The 19502-nt window shown below is 51.9% G+C and overlaps 8 protein-coding genes across 8 annotated transcripts; 3 read left to right on the top strand and 5 right to left on the bottom strand.

Annotated features, from left to right (window-relative positions):
* Positions 1–357: 357 nt before the first annotated feature.
* J4E78_002941 (uncharacterized protein) lies at positions 358–1510 on the bottom strand (the record flags this gene model as incomplete). The annotated part of the gene is made up of 2 exons (XM_049363584.1): positions 358–537; positions 710–1510. The coding sequence occupies 2 exons, from the start codon at positions 1508–1510 to the stop codon at positions 358–360; spliced, it is 981 nt and encodes a 326-aa protein (XP_049224249.1).
* Positions 1511–2084: 574 nt separating this feature from the next.
* J4E78_002940 (uncharacterized protein) lies at positions 2085–4327 on the top strand (the record flags this gene model as incomplete). The annotated part of the gene is made up of 4 exons (XM_049363583.1): positions 2085–2220; positions 2318–3375; positions 3426–3514; positions 3565–4327. The coding sequence occupies 4 exons, from the start codon at positions 2085–2087 to the stop codon at positions 4325–4327; spliced, it is 2046 nt and encodes a 681-aa protein (XP_049224248.1).
* Positions 4328–4571: 244 nt separating this feature from the next.
* J4E78_002939 (uncharacterized protein) lies at positions 4572–6597 on the bottom strand (the record flags this gene model as incomplete). Its single annotated transcript, XM_049363582.1, has 8 exons — positions 4572–4873; positions 4930–5187; positions 5242–5307; positions 5358–5755; positions 5811–6030; positions 6089–6284; positions 6350–6364; positions 6421–6597. 8 exons carry the CDS (start codon positions 6595–6597, stop codon positions 4572–4574), a joined length of 1632 nt encoding a protein of 543 aa, XP_049224247.1.
* Positions 6598–7709: 1112 nt separating this feature from the next.
* Positions 7710–9519, bottom strand: J4E78_002938 (uncharacterized protein; the record flags this gene model as incomplete). Its single annotated transcript, XM_049363581.1, has 5 exons — positions 7710–7864; positions 7915–8964; positions 9013–9199; positions 9248–9315; positions 9366–9519. The coding sequence occupies 5 exons, from the start codon at positions 9517–9519 to the stop codon at positions 7710–7712; spliced, it is 1614 nt and encodes a 537-aa protein (XP_049224246.1).
* Positions 9520–10750: 1231 nt separating this feature from the next.
* J4E78_002937 (uncharacterized protein) lies at positions 10751–12327 on the top strand (the record flags this gene model as incomplete). The annotated part of the gene is made up of 3 exons (XM_049363580.1): positions 10751–11210; positions 11260–11642; positions 11698–12327. 3 exons carry the CDS (start codon positions 10751–10753, stop codon positions 12325–12327), a joined length of 1473 nt encoding a protein of 490 aa, XP_049224245.1.
* Positions 12328–13157: 830 nt separating this feature from the next.
* J4E78_002936 (uncharacterized protein) lies at positions 13158–13745 on the bottom strand (the record flags this gene model as incomplete). The annotated part of the gene is made up of 2 exons (XM_049363579.1): positions 13158–13256; positions 13326–13745. The coding sequence occupies 2 exons, from the start codon at positions 13743–13745 to the stop codon at positions 13158–13160; spliced, it is 519 nt and encodes a 172-aa protein (XP_049224244.1).
* Positions 13746–14666: 921 nt separating this feature from the next.
* On the top strand, positions 14667–15638 carry J4E78_002935 (uncharacterized protein; the record flags this gene model as incomplete). The annotated part of the gene is made up of 1 exon (XM_049363578.1): positions 14667–15638. The coding sequence occupies one exon, from the start codon at positions 14667–14669 to the stop codon at positions 15636–15638; it is 972 nt and encodes a 323-aa protein (XP_049224243.1).
* Positions 15639–15990: 352 nt separating this feature from the next.
* J4E78_002934 (uncharacterized protein) lies at positions 15991–18274 on the bottom strand (the record flags this gene model as incomplete). Its single annotated transcript, XM_049363577.1, has 3 exons — positions 15991–17065; positions 17113–17219; positions 17270–18274. The coding sequence occupies 3 exons, from the start codon at positions 18272–18274 to the stop codon at positions 15991–15993; spliced, it is 2187 nt and encodes a 728-aa protein (XP_049224242.1).
* Between the last annotated feature and the right edge of the window lie 1228 nt (positions 18275–19502).

The raw sequence follows: 19502 nt of genomic DNA, 5'->3' as shown, positions 1-19502 counted from the left end.
TCGTAGCAAGTAAGCTTCATCCATGTTAAATAGTACCTTTAGAACACAGCGTGTCAGATCCGGTTTTCGCAACAGCATCAAAGGCTGGAGACAAGCCAGCTGCACAATCATGGTGTTCTCCGTCGCGACCAGTCAGGCAGGCGCATAAGCGAACGCGCACCATGGATCTTCGCAATACCTGCGGGTGGGGGCTAGCCGCCCGTGATACGAGGCTGAATGCTTCCGATGTCGTTCATCAGCGGAACGACCCCACGACTTGTGCGACGCCAAGCAAGACCTGAACAGCGGTCATGAAGACCACGATCGTAGCGAACCTGCATATTGTCAGTTTTATGAGGTGCAACAGTGTTGAGTATCTTACAAGAACGTCCAGAATTGCAAGGTATCGTTACGGTTACGAAACAAGACCCAAATGCTCCATGGCTTCGCCTGCTGCAGATGCTCATCTAGGATCATGATTCGAGACCAGAGGTGAGGGAATATACCAGGTGTCCATGCGATCGGCTGCTGATTTATGGCGCTCATGAGGTGAGGAAGCTTAGGGTCGTATTCGCTGCTACGTTGAAGTCGACTAAAGGCTTGGTAATCGCTGATCGCGCGATTGCGGTATCGTCGAGCAGAACATGGCTGACATGGGCAACATCGCCGCTGTATATAGGTATACCAAGTCAGTGTATGCTCCATATGCAGTTCGTAGAGAAACACGTACCCATAAACCAAGCTTAGCATGAGGACCCAATGAGGGCCAGGCGTTGAATAGCAAGCTGTATGACTCCATGACCTCTTGCGCCAGCTCATTACCGACACCGACCATCCTAAGGGGGGCGGCATCTAAGGCGCATGGTAGCGCGAAGATCTCAAGTATGCGACGTCCGTTGCGGTTCGATAGCAGGAGGTGCCGGGAGATGTTGTGAGTCCAGGTGATTTCCACTGCTCCGAACACAGTCAACCTGTACGCGTTGAGGTGGGTGGCGTCAACAAAGAGCGACTCCAAAGACTCTAAATCTGCCATGGTCACCACAGAGGCAAATGCAACAGGCGCTGGTAACAGGCCGCTGCCCGCTACCAATTCTGCCAAGCTCTCGAAGTATGGCTGGCCACCCAGCAGGCTTCCGTGCATGCGCAGATTGTAGCTTGCCGTCACCATTCGGAGCTTACCGGCTACCGTTGGTAGATCGGTGAACGAGCTCAGTAACAGTGTGCAGCTGCCAATAGCGCGCACTACCGTGTCCTCTTCGTGCCATTGTGTGTTCGGGTGGTTGGATAGCGAGTGTAGCAGCCCTTCAATGCTCCTCTTCATTGAACCAAGGGGCTGAAGGCCATGGAAGTATTGTACTATGGTTATGAGAAGATCTTCGTATTCTGGAGTACCACGAGCATCGTGCTGGTTCAGAAGGTAGTTGATGTACGGTTCGACGGTGTCATCGTTGGGGTAATTCGGGAAGCCCAAGGCGTGCGCGAGGCGAATTCGGAGGGGATCAAGTGGAGGAGGCCGTAGAAGCATGCCCATTGTGTATATTGGGCAACCCGTAAGCCTCGATTACTATGCCAGAGTGAAGGCAATAGATGGCTGAATGCGCATATGGAAGGTTTTCCCTACAAAGGCTGTTCGGCTGTTCATGAGGCTGTGCATCGGAGGGGAGTAGCCCATCAGGGCGGCATTGCCCCTTTCGACCAGGCGGAGGCTGATATTTGGCTGACATGATCATGCATGTGTGCCGGCGCGTAGCGATGGATGCGTGGTGGCAGTCAAGGACCTCGGGAGGAGGAGAGGGCGTCACGGGCTGCACGCGTCGCTTATCGATAAGACACCTCGCGCTTAGGCAACCCGCGTCACAATCTCGCCTGCGCCCATCCACAGACATGACGAACTCACCGACGCGTGTTTCCGAGATTATGTCACACACACATGAATTGAGGATCCTTCCGTGCACACAATCGGTGCAGTTATCGACATGTAATTCACGCGTTGAGTCTAAAACTATCCATTTGCTAACCAACCAACAGGGACGCCGGCAGCAGTAGGCGCAACGGCAAGCCAGCATCCTGCGAACCATGCAGGCTGAACAAAACCAAGTGTGATCATGGACATCCGAAGTGTGATCGATGTCGTCAACGTGGTATTGAAGAACGCTGCTTCTACCACCCAGCACCTCTCACCAGACAGCGTCAGAGTGCCGATGAGTCAGGAACAGGTGAAGCCCGTCCTCCCAAAAGAAAGTATGCATATATTTGGAAATACATTCACATCAGTATTTTGACTCGAACAGACGACCCTCGAAGCAGGCTTCGGATGCTGTTGCCGCTTTTGCCCCAGCGTCTCCATCGCATGGTGATAAACTTGCGGATGCCGTTGCTGCTGATGTATATCACCCTGGGTTCCTCGGGCCTGGCTCGTACGCTGTACTTCTTCCTCAGGATGAAGAACCCGGTCAGATGCGTGAACGCGAGGAGTCTGTTGCATCAGAACGATCAGATCGCGAACTTACACACCAGCACACCCTGTCCAAGTCCATGCGATATCAGATGGCTTGTGACGTTTTGAGCACTCTTCGCCATTACAACGCAATCAAAGAGCTTGTTCTATGGTACAATGCAACGAATGAAGCAGGTGTGATACCTGCCCAGGTTCAGGTCGACGCCGTGAATGCGTTAGAAGCTGTTGTTGACAAGCACGACCTTCGGCGGAAGAAACCCAGTTCTCTGCTAATAAGCCAAGTACTCGAGACAACTGCACGCCCTTTCACAGTATCACAGTCAATGGAAGCACACGACTTTCACATTTTGTGTTCTGGCGATAATTTACGATTCGAAACTATCGGCTTTCTCCTCGCGACGGCCGGGCGATCGCTGACGTTCGGCTTCGTTCCGGATATCTTCAGTGATCCTGCCAACAAGGACATGAAGTTACACTTTGCCGATGAGCTACTTCGCGCGAGTACGACCTGTCTTTTTCTCACAACGATGCTTGCGACAGTCAACGACATAACGATCTGGATGTATTACGAAAACTACCTGTTTACAATCATGATCTGCGGCTACCAAGGTCCACCCAGCTGGCGACGGATAGGTGAACTGTCGACCCAGATATATGCACTGGGTATACATCAAGAGAAGAAATGTGCTCATGCTCCGAAATGGTTGACGGAAACACGCCGTAGGGTTTTCTGTTCAGCGTACAACCAGGACAAGTCGATATCCACCTTCCTTGGCCGTCCGATACGTATCAGCAAGAGACACACTGACATCGAGCTTCCACTCGACCTGGCCGATAATGAAGTCACCGGTGACCAGGCGACCTTGAACTCTGCCATCGCAGCGTTGGACGAAGACGGATGGAATACCAAAGGCAGATGGTTGAGAGCGTCTTGGATCGTAAGTCTTGCACCTAGGCTGGTTTCGTTACCTCAGCTAACGTACATCAGCGTTTACGTCATATATCCCTCCGAAGTCGCGAAGAAATCCTGGAATTCTCGCTCGTTAAGATAGATGCAAACGCGGAAGCTCAGTTACTGTGCGTATGCCACGATGACCCTGCTTTGGCTTCTGTTAACAAGTCTGTAGAGACATATCCGAGCGTGTACGCACTTCCTGGGAGACGCTACCCAAACATATGCGATACTGGAAGACCTGTTGGGAAGACGATGTTCCCACGGTAATCTGTCTGATGCTGTCCATCATACACCTCACGCATTGGTACAACGAGTTCATGATTCAAAAGCTGCTCGATTACAGCCCATTGACGCTCAACACTGCGCTACTGCGCGTCTCTGTTGATCTTCTCTGCAATACACTTACCTTGGGTAGGATACGCGATCGATCATACGACGTTCAACGCGACATGCTCAACGCCCTACTGCTGTTTGGTGTACCCGCGGCGTCGGTACTTGCTACAGCATTGCGCGAACAACACCGAACAGGCCAGCAATTCCCTACTGAGATATCTCGCGCGGAAATCATTCGCATGCTCAGCGTGCTCATATCACATCTTGATTCAGCCGCACACATGGAAAACTCCGGAGCTAGACACGGCGAAGCCAACTACAACCTCTTTCGCAAGGCAAGCAAGATCTTCACCAAGGTCATTGATACAGTCTTGGACACCCGCCCGGCGGAAGAGATCACCCCAGCGAGTGCTCAGCTTGGACTTGACCTGGATCTGGACATTTTCTCCGGCGCTGGGTTGGACGGTTTTGAAGGCGGCATGGAATTTCCCGGCATGGGAATGTCACTTGGCATGAACGGGAACGGAAATGGAAACTTCAGTGATGCTGCGGATGATTGGGGTGCTCTTGGTCAGTGGAATGCCTTTGGTGGGCCTGTATAAAGCCTTGTCACCACTGGCTATGCGCCCTGCAAGAGACCTCGCATATATATGCATCCCGCAACTTGATACGGAAACTGTCGACGTGTTGGATGTTCGTGTTTAGAGTACATTGGCCTTGCGCAAGCACATATAACCGTCGATACGCTAAACATAATCTAGTACAACGCTACTGACAACGTTTTCGAGGTATCATTTGTATCAAAAGAACGCCTCTCCCCAACTTAGTCATGAGCATACTCTCCTGTTAAGCCTCCAATGCAGCCGTCCTCTTGATGTTTGTGTAGCGGAAGCCGAAAGCAGCAAGGAACGCGGCACCACCGAACGCGATACCTACAATGAGACACTCACGGAAGCCAGCGACGTAGGCCTCAAGCACTCCCTCGAGGAACTGCGCTGGGATCAGAGTCTTGAGCTCGGAAGCACCGGCATCAAGTACGATCTGGGGGTCAAGACCTGGCGCTGTAATGGGCAGCTGCTTGAGAAGCGTGTTCTGGAACGCAGCTTGAGCGGACGAAACGCCGAAAGCGCCACCGAGGGTTTGGATGACTGCAGCGGTGATTAGTGTTGCGGCAAAGAGAAAAGTGATGTGAATTGCAACTTACATAGGAGCGTGGCAGTAGCCAAAGGCACATCGACTTCCTTAGTAGTCGCCTGAATAAGCATGACAGGGACTTGGAAGCTCACTCCGATACCGATACCGCAGAGGATCTGGTACCCAATCCAGACTTTGGCAGGTGAATCGACATCGAACGTGTAGATCATGCCGGCACCGATGGTTGTAATGGCCGCTCCTCCAATCATCCATGGATATGCGTAGCCGGTCTTTGTGATGATCTGGCCAACGATCACGACGCAGATAGCTGCCAATATGGTAAGCATCTGAAGAACGCATTGAGCGTGACTGATCTACTTACTGACTGCGAGAATGAAAGGTACGGTGCGAACACCACTCGCGGCTGCCGAAACGCCCTGTACGGATTCTATCGATCATCAGTCATGGTCGACATGATGTGTAGCTCAGCTAACTTACGGAAGTAGATCGGCAAGTAGTAGAACGTGACTAAGAAGGCGGAGTTGATCAGGAACGAGAACATCGATCCGACCCAGATAGTTCTCCTCTGGATGATGAGGCTGTGAACCATGGCGTTCTTACCCAACCACCACTGATCGACCACGAAAAAAGCCATCAACACGACGAAGGCCACCAGGGTGCCAATCACAGCACCGCTGTTCCAAGCCTTGGAGATACCACCCCACTGAAGCGCGAGGATGAAGCAAACGATTGCACCGATGATGAGGATCAAACCGGGCACATCGAGTGTGCGAAGCATGCCCCGCCAGTCAGGGCGAGTTTTGGGCGGTTCGTTGGCGAAGAAGAGGAGGATGAAAAGGCATGATACACCGCCTACGGGAAGGTTGATGTAGAAGCTGTGGAGCTGTTAGTATGAGCTTCCAAAGGCTTCTATGATGAGGCGTAACGTACCACCAGCGCCATGAGACATGGCTAGTGAAAGCACCACCGATCAACGGACCGACGACGCTGGCGAGACCATATGCTGCGCCCATCAATCCGCTGTATTTAGGTCGATCTGCTGAAGGCACCAAAACGGCAATGATGGTATACGAGCCAGAGAACAGACCAGCTGCACCAACACCGCATATCGCGCGACCGATGATCAAAGCCACGGAGCTGGGTGCGGCACCTATCGACGTAAAACATTAGCATGGTGTTCATGTCACTACAAACGAATATGGACTTACCGCAAATCACACTACCCAACTCGAAGAAGAAGATGGAGATGAGGTACGTCCACTTCAGCGGAAAGAAAGTGTACAGTCGCCCCCAGAAGGCCGTAGTCGCAGCGGTGGTAATGAAGAAAGCCGAGCCATACCAGCCGATGTCTTGGAGACTCTTGAACTCATCGGTGATCTTGGGGATGGCTGTTGAGATGATGGTCTGCGGTTTTGGTTAGGTCTTGCTTGGAAAGTGTCGAACAAGAGGAATTGTTCGGTCACACTTACAAAGTCTAGGGAAGCCTGCAGCGATGGGTCAGTTTCTGGTTTTCGCATTCATGGGCGGAGATGTTGCTTACGAGGAAAATAGCCAAGACCAGGCCTACAAGTACGAGTATAAATCGTCCCTTCGTCAACTGGATATGCGCTAGTTCTTCTTTCTCCTCCCCTGTATTCAGCGACCCTGTGTTGAGCGATCCTTCGGTAGAATGGAGGTCCTTCTCCTCATCTGGGCGTCTAAGAACGTCTTCCTTCATGTTTGCAAGACTATCGCAGATGGTGTGAAGAAACGAGAGACGGCGGTGCTTGATGGTCGTAGTACTGATGCTTTACGTCGCAGGTTATTAGCCAAATAGTAGTCTCAACGATGCCGCAGCATCATAGACTCCCTAAACGGCCCCAGACCCGAAGTGCGAGGACGGACGAAAATCATCTTCATGCGAGGAGCCCGCTGGAGTGTTTGGTGTGCGTTGGGAAAGGACCTCCTTGGTCGCTTCCGTTCTTGCACGGAGTTCCGTCGGCGCTAGCGGACAAGCGTCACTTCCACGAAGGAATGCTTCGGTGTTTTGTCAGCGTCGCTCAACTCGTTGTTAGCTACTTTGTCGGAGTCGCGTATGTTTTTAGTCAGCTATGGCGATCGCATCGAAATTTCGCGGACGTCCTGTTCATGCTGGTGGTGGCTGGGGGCGCGTGCTTTGGACGCGACGCGCCGGTGGCACAACGCCAAACTCGCAACCACTTCACTTGTAGAAAACGACAACATACTTGGGGCGCTTTTGAAGAAATTGAACATCAAAATCGCAGTATACACGGGTGTTGGCGTGTTGATTCGACACTCTTAGTGGAGCGCTACTATAGACATGATGAGTGGCAATGCGCCAAAATCATCAACGTGACATCAGGATCAATCATGGAAGACCAAAGCCCTTGTCGGTAGACGATGGCTGGGGTCGGTAGATAGCGGATTGAACGCGCATAGCTGTGCAGGTGATTGACTTGATGAACGGTGTTTCATCCTTAGTGTCATCAGTGGGGTACACGCTATTCCACTCCTTGTTGTCCGTACATCAGGAATATGGCGCATGCTTCCACGAAGTAGTAAGCATGTATAACTTGAGTAGCAGTGACGAAGAGAGATGCTCCCGCAAAGACTAGATTTGCTCATGAGCAACGCGCACGATCTTTCACTAGACACTAGCACGAGAAAATTGCGAGCCAATATTGTAGGATAGACAAAATGTTATACTTGGCACGCAAGGAGCGAGACTACCGAAATACACTATAGCAAGAAGGAGAAGAGACGTAACGGCATGGTAGATGGTTAGGGCCTAGTGTACGAGACCACCGACTTCTTCGGGAGGAGAGCTGTTCAGATAGCAAGATCGGGATGTTCCACCAGAGCCTCCTCATACATGGCCACAAGCTTCTTCTCTTTGTGCGCATCTCTTGGTTTGATATCGAAGACGAACACCTCCGGCCGAGTGATGAGCAAGTCTGTCCAATCTTCTGTATGGATGGGTATGTCTGTTGTTATGTCAGCATAAGAACGAGGTGCCATCAAGCGGAATGCGTACCAATGCCAATCTTGTTCTTCTTCTTGGTGACATTAAATGCCCAAGCCAATGAGCCCATGATGGTGACCAACTGGTAATCTACAATCTCCATACCCAAGCAATTGCGACGACCATAGCCAAAAACGTGGTGGTTGATGACATTGGGGTACTTCGTCAGAGGCTCCTTGTAAGTAGGATATTTCGGGTTCAGATAGCGATCTGGGTTGAACTCTTCCGGGTTAGGGTACAGGGATTCGTCACTCCGACGCGCCCACTCGGTAGCATGGATGAGCGCACCCTTCGGGATGAAATAGCCATCGTATTCATCATCTCTCTCAGCTTCGTGGGGAACGCCCGTAGGAACTGGCGGCCTCCATCGGATCAGCTCTTTGCCGATCGCTCTCAGAACCGGAAGCTTCGGTGCGTCGGCCCATGTGGGTAGACGGTCGGGGCCGCAAACCTCATCGATCTCGTCTTGTAGTCGCTTCTGCCAATGGGGGTAATGGCACATAGCGAGGTAGTATGTCTGGATGGGCGAAGACATGGGTAGTGATGCTGTGATAGCAAGCATGCCTATCGCGAAAGCGCCCTCCTTCTCGTCTGGGACGCCATCGGGGAACTTCAAGCGCTCCTTGTCTTTGAAGAACGTGCGAGACCAGGAATGACCAGGAATACCAGCGTCCATCTTGGCCTTGACGGATTGCATGGCCCCGACCCAGAATTCCCTCTGGGCATCATGGCGCGCCTTCTCCTGCCAATACCAAGGGTTGATCAATTTAGGTAACTTCTGAACGACTGGAAACCTGTTCGGTAGCTTCCCTGCTGGAGAGATGGCAGCAAGTAGACCAGCCGAGCTTCGGTTCAACCCGCGACTTAGCTTGGGATCTTCCCAGGCGAGGCGCGCGCTCACACGGTGGGTGAACTCTTCGGCGAGATCGGGGTAGTTGCGGTTGTCCTTCATCAACGAAACCATCATCCGCGTGATCTCGAGGTGCGTGAAGCCGAACATGTCGTAATTGTAGGTCTCGGACAGACATTGGTGAGCGAATTTGCGGTGTCTTGTGAGTGCCGCTGTGTAATCGGTTAGCGACATCCGAGGATGATTCAATGGATACTTACCATTGTTGTCCAAAAGAGGTAGATATTCCGCATCGGTTTTGGCGCCTGGGATGTTGGGCGTGGGCGCACGATTGGAATAGTATGCTCCACGTCTTGCGAGAAGATCCTGGCACACCTTCTCGCTGTTGACACGAATGTGTTTCACACCGAAGAGAGTGAACTGGTAGATCGGACCGTACTCTTCGTGCTGCACTGATGTTAGTTACACAGTCAGAAGCCTCGATAGGGACCGTACCCATTCAGCGAACTTCTTGTACACATCCTTGGAGGGGAACTTGTGGAAAGGGCCGATCCATGGTAGACCTTTATAGCACTGTCAGCAAGCACCTTTTCTTCAGACCATGGATACTGACCTTTGGGGCCCGGCAGCGGCTTGTACTTGGGCTTTTTCGGCCTGAACAGACGAACAACGGCTAGAAGAAAAGCACCTATGACACTGATGGCGATGCTGGGAACGAAGAGAGAAAGCATGGCTTGCGAGAGCGGTTGAACTCCCACGTCAATCATGATTGCTAGAGTCAACGAAAGACAACTGAACGAGATGTCGAACTGTTACCAACCTTGGGCCAGTCCACGGAGCTTATAACTACAGTCCTCATGGTTTTCAGGCCAACTCTACTATCGCTCCAACTCCGGATTGGCATATCTTCATCGCACTCATCCTTTCGGACCTGCCTCGGTGTCATGTCTCGCGAACGCCATCAGCATAATGTGGCTTGCTCGATACACAACGTGCAAGCATCATCCCGAAGCTCAATCCCTCTTGCGAACGGTACTGCGACCGCCGACCACCGATCGGATGGCATTGTGCTGGTGGAGAGCCGTATTACAGCAAGAGCCCTATCGTATTTTCAGCATCCTCTCAGGACCGGCGTGGCGGTGGGGTGGTAAGGGTCATGGTTCCACTTGCCAGTCCGGAGCTTGGATGAAGGGGGCTGCCACGTGCGCTTCGCGCTAACGGTCTTGGCAAACTCCAACCACCGAAGCCTGAGGGTCTTCCGTCCCATCTGTTCCCACCCACCACGACACCTCAAGTCTCAGCCAATACAGCGACTTTCTCGCCTCCGAATTTGCTCTTCCCCGGCCATACACTGGCACGGAATACATACCGGCTACGAATAGTTCGCAGCGGGAGTCCGCTAGACAATAAGCTCTAAAATCGCCGAGCGCGAAACCAACGTTGACAACGCGATCCCGTCCCGTCGTCACGGACCTCCGCCGTACCCTCAGCTTCCACAGACGTTGATTCGCGTAGCGCGCATCTTCATGTCTCGATATAACCAGGGAAGAGGGAAGACGCGATGCAGATGGCAGCTGTGTTGCGCTCTGAAGGCTGACCCGGTACCCACTCTGCTGGAGCTGGAAGCAGCCGCTTGCATGAACAGTACATGGGAAATGACGTTAGTTTGGGATCTAGGTCCTAAGTACTAACAGTGGCTGCAGCATTCAGTTAGATTACGGCTTGAGAATCTCAGACGGCCGCTCTTCGCGCGGCATTGTACGCATTTGGGGTCGATAAGGCGTTGCCGCTGAGCCATGACCCTTCATCCTATGGCCCTTCATCCTTTCAATGCCTTGATTGCCATCGTCTTAATATGACCCGGGGCCAGGCCCGAGCTAGGTTCCAAGAGCTTATAAACAAGAAGGACCACATATTGTCGTGGCACAATCATTTCGCCCTTCATCCTTGTTGTGCATGCATTGCATTGCTAGCGTTTAGCTGCATCGTCCCTTCGTTATGGATATCTTGGCATCATTCGTCCTAGTCACATCTGTTCTTGTACGACAGGTGGTTGCCGTCGCTACACAGCAGATCGAGAACGACTTGACCTCCAACCTTACTAATGGATCACACGTCATTCTCACCACCGATTCTTCTTACCCGACTGATTTCACGCAACGATGGAGCATCTATGACAAGGCCGAGCCAGCTTATGCCGTTGCTGTCAAACCCGCTATAGCGAGAGACGTACAAACGATCTTGCGGTATGCAACCAAGAACAAGGTCCCTCTCTTAGCAACTGGAGGTGGCCACGGGTACTCGACGACTCTCTCTGGCCTACACAATGCGCTCGACGTTGATCTGAGAAACTTCAAGAAGATTGAAGTCGACGCATCCACCAACACCATGGTCGTTGGAGCCGGTTCTACGTTTCGTGACATGTTCGATCCGCTGTATGCAGCTGGCAAGATTATGCGTAAGTCTTCGATACATTTGGCATCCTAGGGTACTGACAAAGTCTCCAGCTTCTGGTGGGACTTCTCCGCCAAGCATCATCGGCCTCACGTTGGGTGGGGGCGTGGGACCCTTGACTGGCGAACACGGACTCCTAATTGACTCTCTACTCTCCGTGGAGATGGTCACCGGATCGGGCGAGATCCTAACAGCATCGGCTACTGAGAACTCCGACCTCTTCTGGGGCATGCGTGGCGCGGGCTTCAACTTCGGCGTGGTCACGTCCGCGACCTATCGCATCTACGATACAATCAATGATGGCATGGTTTACAACGCAGACATGTCGTTTGAAGCTGAGAAGAACGCTACGATGTTTGAGATCTTCCAGACTTATCAACGCAAGCAACATGATAAGCTGGCATTAACGATTGGATCCTCCATAAAGAACAACGTAGTAAGTGCTAGTCACGTCTGGTTGGATATTTGGCCTCCATTAACACATTGTCAAGCCAACAATCGATGTCTCCGCCATTTACTACGGCAGCAAGCAGCAAGGCGACGCCGCGATCAAGTCGTTCATCAACCAAAAGCCATATTACAGTAACGTTTCGGTCGTACCCTACAACCGACTAGTGAGCGTGGCCAACTTTGGCGGTGATGTATTCGCTCAGCGAAAGGGTGTTCATGCGGACATGTGGGGATTTCAACTCAACAATCTCACTGTACCTGCGCTGGTCGACACATTCACCAAGTACATCAACTTCCTCCTCGCGAACCCGGCAATAGATAACACCAACTGGATTATCGAGAAATTTGGTCTCGGCGTTACCGCGACTATCGACGACGACTCCACAGCCTACGCTTGGCGCAAAACTGTAGCCTACGGCTTCTTCGCGTTTTACCTACCTGGTAATGTCACTGCGAAGCAGACCAGCACCGTCGACACGTTCACCGCGAAAATTCGCACCGAGTTGATGTCAGCATGTGGAAACCCCGCTGGCAATGTGTTTCCCAACTACGCACGCGGCGACGAGAAGCCGGAGCAAGTCTATGGCGCAACGAAACTTCCGAGGCTGAGGATGCTGAAGAAGAAGTATGATCCGAAGGGTTTGTTCAACCACTTCAACTCTTTCGTATAATCTTCTATTGCGCCACAGTTGGGGCTGGGCCGTTCCGTTCGTTGCAGTTTAGTTTTTAGCATCATCAATCTTCTCAGTTCCATCAAGTTGTACATAATCTATGGATCAATCACATGATGTATTCGTTGTGACTTATTCCGCTTCTCTCTTTCTAAGACGAAAATGCCATAGATCAATGTTGCGAGCAGAACATTTCGGTAACTTGGGTTATTTGAACAACATGAACAACCACTGCCTCGTGTCAAACAAGACCGCCAAGTATATCATAGCGACCGAAGGTCGACATCAAGCACTGGCCACTAGTGTTATGGCTGCAGAAGTGGGTAATGAGAACATGCTGGGATGAAGTATAGGCGACAGGTGTCGTTTGCTTAAATTTGAGGATGAGGACATATGACTCAAGTAACTACAATGAGGTTACCTTGCTTTCGTCTATACATACACAGATTTATGTACATGTCAAAACCTTCTACAAATAATCACACAACGCATCAAAAAAACACGATCAAGGGGACTTCCGACGCCGAAAGCGCAACATCACTGTTGATATTGACAAGAATGTAAGCCATGCTCGCTACAAAAAGATATTATTTGTCTTGTTCGGACAGGATCGACATGTAACCAGCTGATAACAACTCAGCCATAATCATCTTGCCATCTTCAATGCCTTCCATACTCCGCATCCTCCACCGACAGCTAGTTCACATATCCTTGTGTTATCATTGTGATCTCAACACGCTAGCATCTCGCTGCCAAAACATCTCCGCCAAATCGATCCAAGCTCACCCGACTCTATCCTCTCCGCACCACCTTCCTCTGTGTATTTGCATCTAGAACAAAATAGCGGCAGCGTTGCAAGCCACGAAACCAGCATAAAGCACAATTCTCACACGGTTCAAGTAGCCCCAGTAGGCAATCTTGTCGTGATCCTACAACACGGCGTTAGCATATCTTGCATCTCGAGTAGATAAGCAACACAGAAGATATAGGGAACTCACCCTCGCAGTCTGCATTCCCCTGCCCTTCTCTGGTAGATCCGCATAATGCAGATCTTTCTGCGCTTTGAACTTCTCAATCAACACATCATTCACCGGGTTCATGTAGTGAAGTGTGAATGGGAAGATCAGGAACGCCAACACGCTACTAACGCCGTAGATGATGGTCGTCTTTCCCGTGAGCCCCTGTCTGGTGGAGGAACCGTATGTCATGATGGCGGACAAGATGAGATTGGATGCCGAAAGCGAAGTAGCGGGAATTTGCGCGGCGCGGAACTGATAGTGCCATTGCCGGATTGCGAGGATGGGAGACGGAGACTCGAGAATGGAGGGAATGGAGATGGTGGACAGAGCTGTGTTCATGCCGAGGAGGAAGGTGGCCTGGAGGAGGGTGCCGAATTGGACGTGGGCAAAGGACAACATTTTGGATGAGGGTTGCAGACTCGGTGATGCAAATAGTGAAAAAGTGATTGTGGAAAGACGATGAGAGACGGAAGCTAGGTCTTTGATGATGGTGTCGTTGGCGCGATAGAGACGAGGTACCTGCTTATATCTCCATCGCACCTTCTCTATGTCTAACCACCAACGCCCATTGCTCTTCCTCCGCAAACATCACCGAACTCTATCCACGCACCTCGTCTCCTCCTCAACGCACCTCCTACGCCGGCTCTCCAACCATCGGCACCTATAAACCTCGGATTTCCAGCACGTAGATTCTGCATCAAGTAAGCAAGCAAATTTACTGTCGCACGTCCGACTTCCATCTGAACCGGTGGACCGCGTTACCAAGCCCAACCACCACAAGGCTGCTCCTTCACACGAACGCGGATAAAGACTGCGCTGAAGCTGAAACCGTAGTCGGTCCGTTCTAAGCTGAGTAACTCGCCAGCAAAAACCTTAATTCCAAGATGATGGGACGCCTGATTTGACGCGTCCAAGGTCGCTTCGACCCGACATAACGCGCTAGTCCGGAGTTCCGTACAAAGTTTACAAACAAACGCTGCCCACGCATCCTTCGAAGGAACTTTCGCTAACGACGAAGGCAGGAGTGCGCTGTTTGTCGCGCAACACCGGACACCGAGATGACTAATTCCCATTGTGCGTGCGCCGTTCTTGTGCGTTCCTTGACGCCAGTAATTGTTGTTAGATCGTGAAGTGCTTACTTCTGCCTTCGTGTTTCCTCTTTATATTACCTTCAAAGAGTCAAAACTGCTGGCCTGACTTGAACTACGCGCGAAAGACGAGAAACTACCAATCTCACCTCACCTCCTACGACCCCACCATACTCTCCACCAAGCATTTCCCCTTCGCGGTATAGCTGCTTCGGCGCGACATTCATCAATCATGTCCTCATTCCCCGCCTTCCTCAAGTCCCAGCTCCTCTACACGCCCAAGATACCTCAGCCGGAGACTTTCACCGGCAAGACCGTCATCGTCACAGGCGCCAACAGCGGGCTCGGCCTAGAAGCAACACGGCACTTTGTCCGTTGCGGCGCAACCACTGTCATCATCGCATGCCGCACGCGATCCAAGGGTGAAGCGGCTCAACGCGACATCGAAGCCACGACGAAGCGCACCGGCGTACTGCAAGTCTGGGAACTGGATCTCTCGTCGTACGCTAGTGTGAAGGCGTTTGCGAAGAAATGCGAGACGCTACCATGCATTGATATCGTGTTGGAGAATGCGGGTATCGCACAGGGCAAATTCGAAAGAATTGAGGGACACGAAGCACACATTGCAGTGAACGTCATCTCCACATTTATGCTTGCGTTGCTGCTATTACCCGTCCTGCGGAGAACAGCGGAAATCCACAAGACAAAGCCATACCTCACCATCGTCACATCCGAAGTCCACCACTGGACGCAGTTCCCGCAGAAAAAGGCAGACAGCATCTTCGCCGAGCTGGACGACGAGAAGAAAGCCGATATGGCAGACCGCTACAACGTCTCCAAGCTCATGCAGATTCTCCTCGTTCGGCACCTGACCCGAGTCATCATCAAGGACAAGAGAAAGGAACCTGTTGTTGTCAACTGCGTGACGCCTGGTCTTTGCAAGTCGGATCTGGTCAAGGACATGGGTATGGCGCCTGTAGTGTTCAAGAAGGTCTTGGGTCGCCAGGTCGAGGTGGGTAGCAGGTTGCTGGTGAATGCGACGGCGCTGCCGGAGAGTCAGGGCGAGTATATCCTGGATGATCATGTGGAGGAGCCGTCGCCGCTGGCGAGGAGTCAGGAGGGTGCGGAGCTGGGGAAGAGGATTTGGGAGGAGTTATCGGCGATACTGGAGAAGGCAAGCCCTGGTATTACGCAGAATTTGTGAAGCTTAGTTTGAGGCTACGGCTCTTCCTCGCTTGATGCACTGGTAGTTGGAGTCGTAGGACTTAGATAATGTGTAAGCCTTCCATTAGTCAACCAAATGCATCTGGATGCTCCACGCGTTGTATCGTACATGAGAGAGACGTTGAAGTACACATTGACTTAAGCCTTGTTGAAGTGTGGACGTGATCGCGGTGAAACTCATCGGGGTATTCTATTGTAGCAACGGCACAGCCAAGACGAGACAAGCTTCTTCGTCAACGGCGGCCAAGTGAGGTTCCTGACAATCCTGTTCTATCGATATCCCATACCTGCTTTTAGACGCCTGCGCCATATTTTCATGACCATTAACGCCATCAACTCCATCTAGTCAAGAAGTAACGAGCTTTCTCGATGACGTTGCGTGAACAATGTGTAGGGTGACTCTCAAGCTTGCTGATGCAGTATTGCAAGCTGTTATTACCTTCCAGGATTGGTAACCGTCTCTTGTCGTCAAGCGTAACGACCGGTGTGCCAGTAGTAGTGTTGAGGAAGCACTCTTCCTCCGAGGGTAATAGGGCATCAATGCCACATTCCACCGCCGCCGATGAGGAGGTACGGTCCCAAGATCGGAGTGACCAGCAAGACATGGCCGCACGATACAAAGCTACCGGCCACCAGGTTGGCCGTGCGTCCATGGACGATCTGTCGATCAATCTGAAGATTTGGCCGGCATGGAACAGCACGTATCTCTCTCCTTCGGGATGACGTGCCCACCGCCACATGTCCGCACGGGCCGTGTCTGACATGGGTGGGTCTTCCTTGGCGCATTTCTCAATCTCGGGGATGCTGGTGAACACGTTCAGGCTAACCAGATGGAGCATTATCATGCTGACACAGTCGGTGGGGGTTACTTCACCCTCGTCATCTTTGCTGGAAGAAGCTTTTGACCGCGAGAGAAGCGTTGCCAGATCTTGAAGCAAATCTTGCGTCTCCTGCAAGCGGCCTAGGATCTTGATCTTGGAAAGCACCCGGTATCGGTTTGAAGGTTCGTCGGCGTCGAAGATGCGCAGAAGTTGCTGTTGCTCGAGCACCATGGCCAGAATTGGGTGCAGAAGCAGACGGAGGTGGTGTAAAGGTACGTCATCACCGACAACTAGCCGACCCTGGAGGAAACTTCGAAAGAGGCCGTTGAGCGATGGAGTTGAGTGCCCAGAGCGGGGTCCAACAGAACCCTGTTTCTCAAGCCAGGCACCAAATTTTGCGGCATTGCAGGGTCCTGGCTTGTTCCCGTTGGCTCCAGAATGCTTGAGCCACTCATTGTATGAGTTGGCATGCCACATTTCGTTATCTTGCGGCAAGGGCACTTGTAGATCGTTGATCGAGAGTATTGGTGGTAGGTCGTGCAACAAGCTGATCTCAAGGTCTACGTAGACCCAGGCATATGCGTGGCTAAAATGTAAGTAAGATGTCGGCGGGTAGTGTGAGATGTGCCTTACCGGTTGCGCTGCTCTTGCTCTTTCCACCTTTCCCACATCTCTGCTCCTTCCGCTCTTAGATTATACACGGTCTGCTCGGGCTGCAATACACCAGTGCATTTCAGCATCTATGAGGTTAATCCAAGTTCTCAGCGCAGGCATAAGGTTGATGACTTACACTAAGATATTGCCCCCTTTTCGACATGGCGTAAGCAGCAAAAGAGTCTTTACCACTCCGTGCGCAGAGTGTAAGCAACTGCAGTGCAATTCCTCCAATCATTGGTTGCGATATGCTGCGGCTCTCGAGAACGTCGTCCAACGCAATCCTGCATATCTCAATCAAGCCGTTGGCGAGTACGTGCGATTCGAAATGATCTGTAAGCATAGCGCCTTGGGAGATGAGAAGTATGATGAGTAGGATCCCGACATCGGCCTTGTCAACTTGTAGAATGTCTGTGATGTTGATGCTTGCGGAGCCGGCGAGACCCAGATAGGGCTGGATGGAGTCGATGCGGTTTGCGTACGTCTCGATAAAGTGCATAAGAACGTTGGAGGGTGGGAGAACTACGATGCGTCCAAAGAGGCCTTGACTTGATGTTGAAGGAGATTGCCGGCTCCAGAGTGCCCGTTGTAAGAGTATCTGTACAGTTGCGACAATCCGGTCTCTCGCATCGTGTGTGAGAGACTGACTGGGTTCACTGTCGTTCTCCGCGAGCCCTTGCCATGCAGTAGGCTGTGTGAGTAGATCCACCATCTGCGCGAGTACATCATCCGATGTCGCAGATTGATCTACAGCTTTCTGTGGATACTGCTTCGGTGTAAAAGCGTTTCGTAAACCTGGCGAACTCGCTGGTATGCTTGTGCTCCCTCGATGTATCGTATCGGGTGGTGTCAGCGGCTGATTTGGCCCATGTGACAGGTTATGGTGTTGTTGTTGAAGCCCTTGACCGCCGCCTACACAACCTGGCGGATACAAGGGATCGCTAGGGTGGACATCCATCGATGATAGGGAAGCGAAGAGGTTGTTTGGGGTGTCCATAGCTTCGTTGTTAGCTGGAGCACCGGAATATGAGAAGCTCATGAAGTCGTCGTAACCACCAAGATCCAGAGATGGTGTGGGTAAAGCCGAGTTGACGAATGCAAGCATGTCGTTATTCTGCGGTGGTTGACTCTCTGGTACCATATAGCCTGTAAATTGGTCCATGTTCTGCACATGGCTGCTGTTAGAATAGTTGGTGTTTGTCGGGCTTGTTGACGCTTGACTCCGTGCCGTCGATTTTCGAGGCGCTCGCGGCTTACGCGAGGTAGTTCTAGGCTGACAAACGTAGCCTCTTGCAACGCATTGCGAGCATGGTACCTGTGTTGGTATTAGATATTGCACTGATGTCTCAGTAAGTGCACTCTGGCTGGGTACTCACCTTCCTGTCGCATCGTGCCTTGGAGATGGCACATCTAGTGCAGGCAATCAGCCCGGGGTGACTCATTGAAAGTGTGATGTGATTGGGAAGTATAGTCGATGTACCGATGATTACGAGGTATGTTGGAGGCGTACCCAGGTACTATGTATGGGATGTAAGCGGGTATATGTGCGTTCCCCGAGCTAAGCTCATACGGGACGGTACCCATATATACCCCTCCTTGGCACTTGATGACAGGATGTAGCTGAGCTCGAAGACAGCCCTGGAGTGCGGTGACGCGTGAAGATCTCCAGCGACACACCTCAAAGTCGCCAAAATTATCCCGAGGGACAACTTTGATGGCTAGCGCGAAACGAGACGACGCATCAGTCCAATTTGAGGGCGCCTGCTCCTCTTCGCAGTCCCCAGGCTATGCATGTTTGTTGCGGCGGGTTAGGCCGCTACTGCCAGGTTCAGGCGATAACAGCCAAGTGGGGCAAGGGTTTGGGGGCTGTAAACCTACGCCAGTCTCGCCTCGCAAGACGATGCCGAATTGACTTTCCAGCCTCACCGCACCGCCGCTCGCTGTTGTTGGCCAATCAAGCATAGAAAACGCCATGCCCACGAGGCCGCGTGGTGGAGCCGCAAAGCTAAGCACTTGCCAAAAGGGACCTACTTTGTGTAGGCTGGGCTCACCCTGCACCAGGCGTGGCAATATTCGTGAGACACTGACGAAGCTGGAATTTAGTAGGCGCACAGGCAGCAACAGGATCCTTTTTGAGCGTCTTCTACTCTCGTTACTTGGCCGGTTGTCGCAAGAATGAGTCCAACGCCTGGTACTTGTAAGCACTACTTACGTCGCGCATTTGGACTGTGCCCAAGTAATGTTGCATCGTTTCTCTTTTCTGTACGACCCTCTGAAGTCAGATAGCTTGGCCAGCTGCAACATGATCGCATACACGAGCAATGATGAGCCATAAGGTGTGTTAGCAGCTCGATCTGGTCCCCGAAATC

The sequence above is a fragment of the Alternaria triticimaculans genome (genome assembly GCF_023758025.1).
Source record: "Alternaria triticimaculans strain BMP 0046 chromosome Unknown scaffold_3, whole genome shotgun sequence".
Lineage (NCBI taxonomy): Eukaryota > Fungi > Ascomycota > Dothideomycetes > Pleosporales > Pleosporaceae > Alternaria > Alternaria triticimaculans.
The sequence above is the reverse complement of the archived record's forward strand: the minus strand, read 5'-3'. Positions and strand labels throughout refer to the sequence as shown.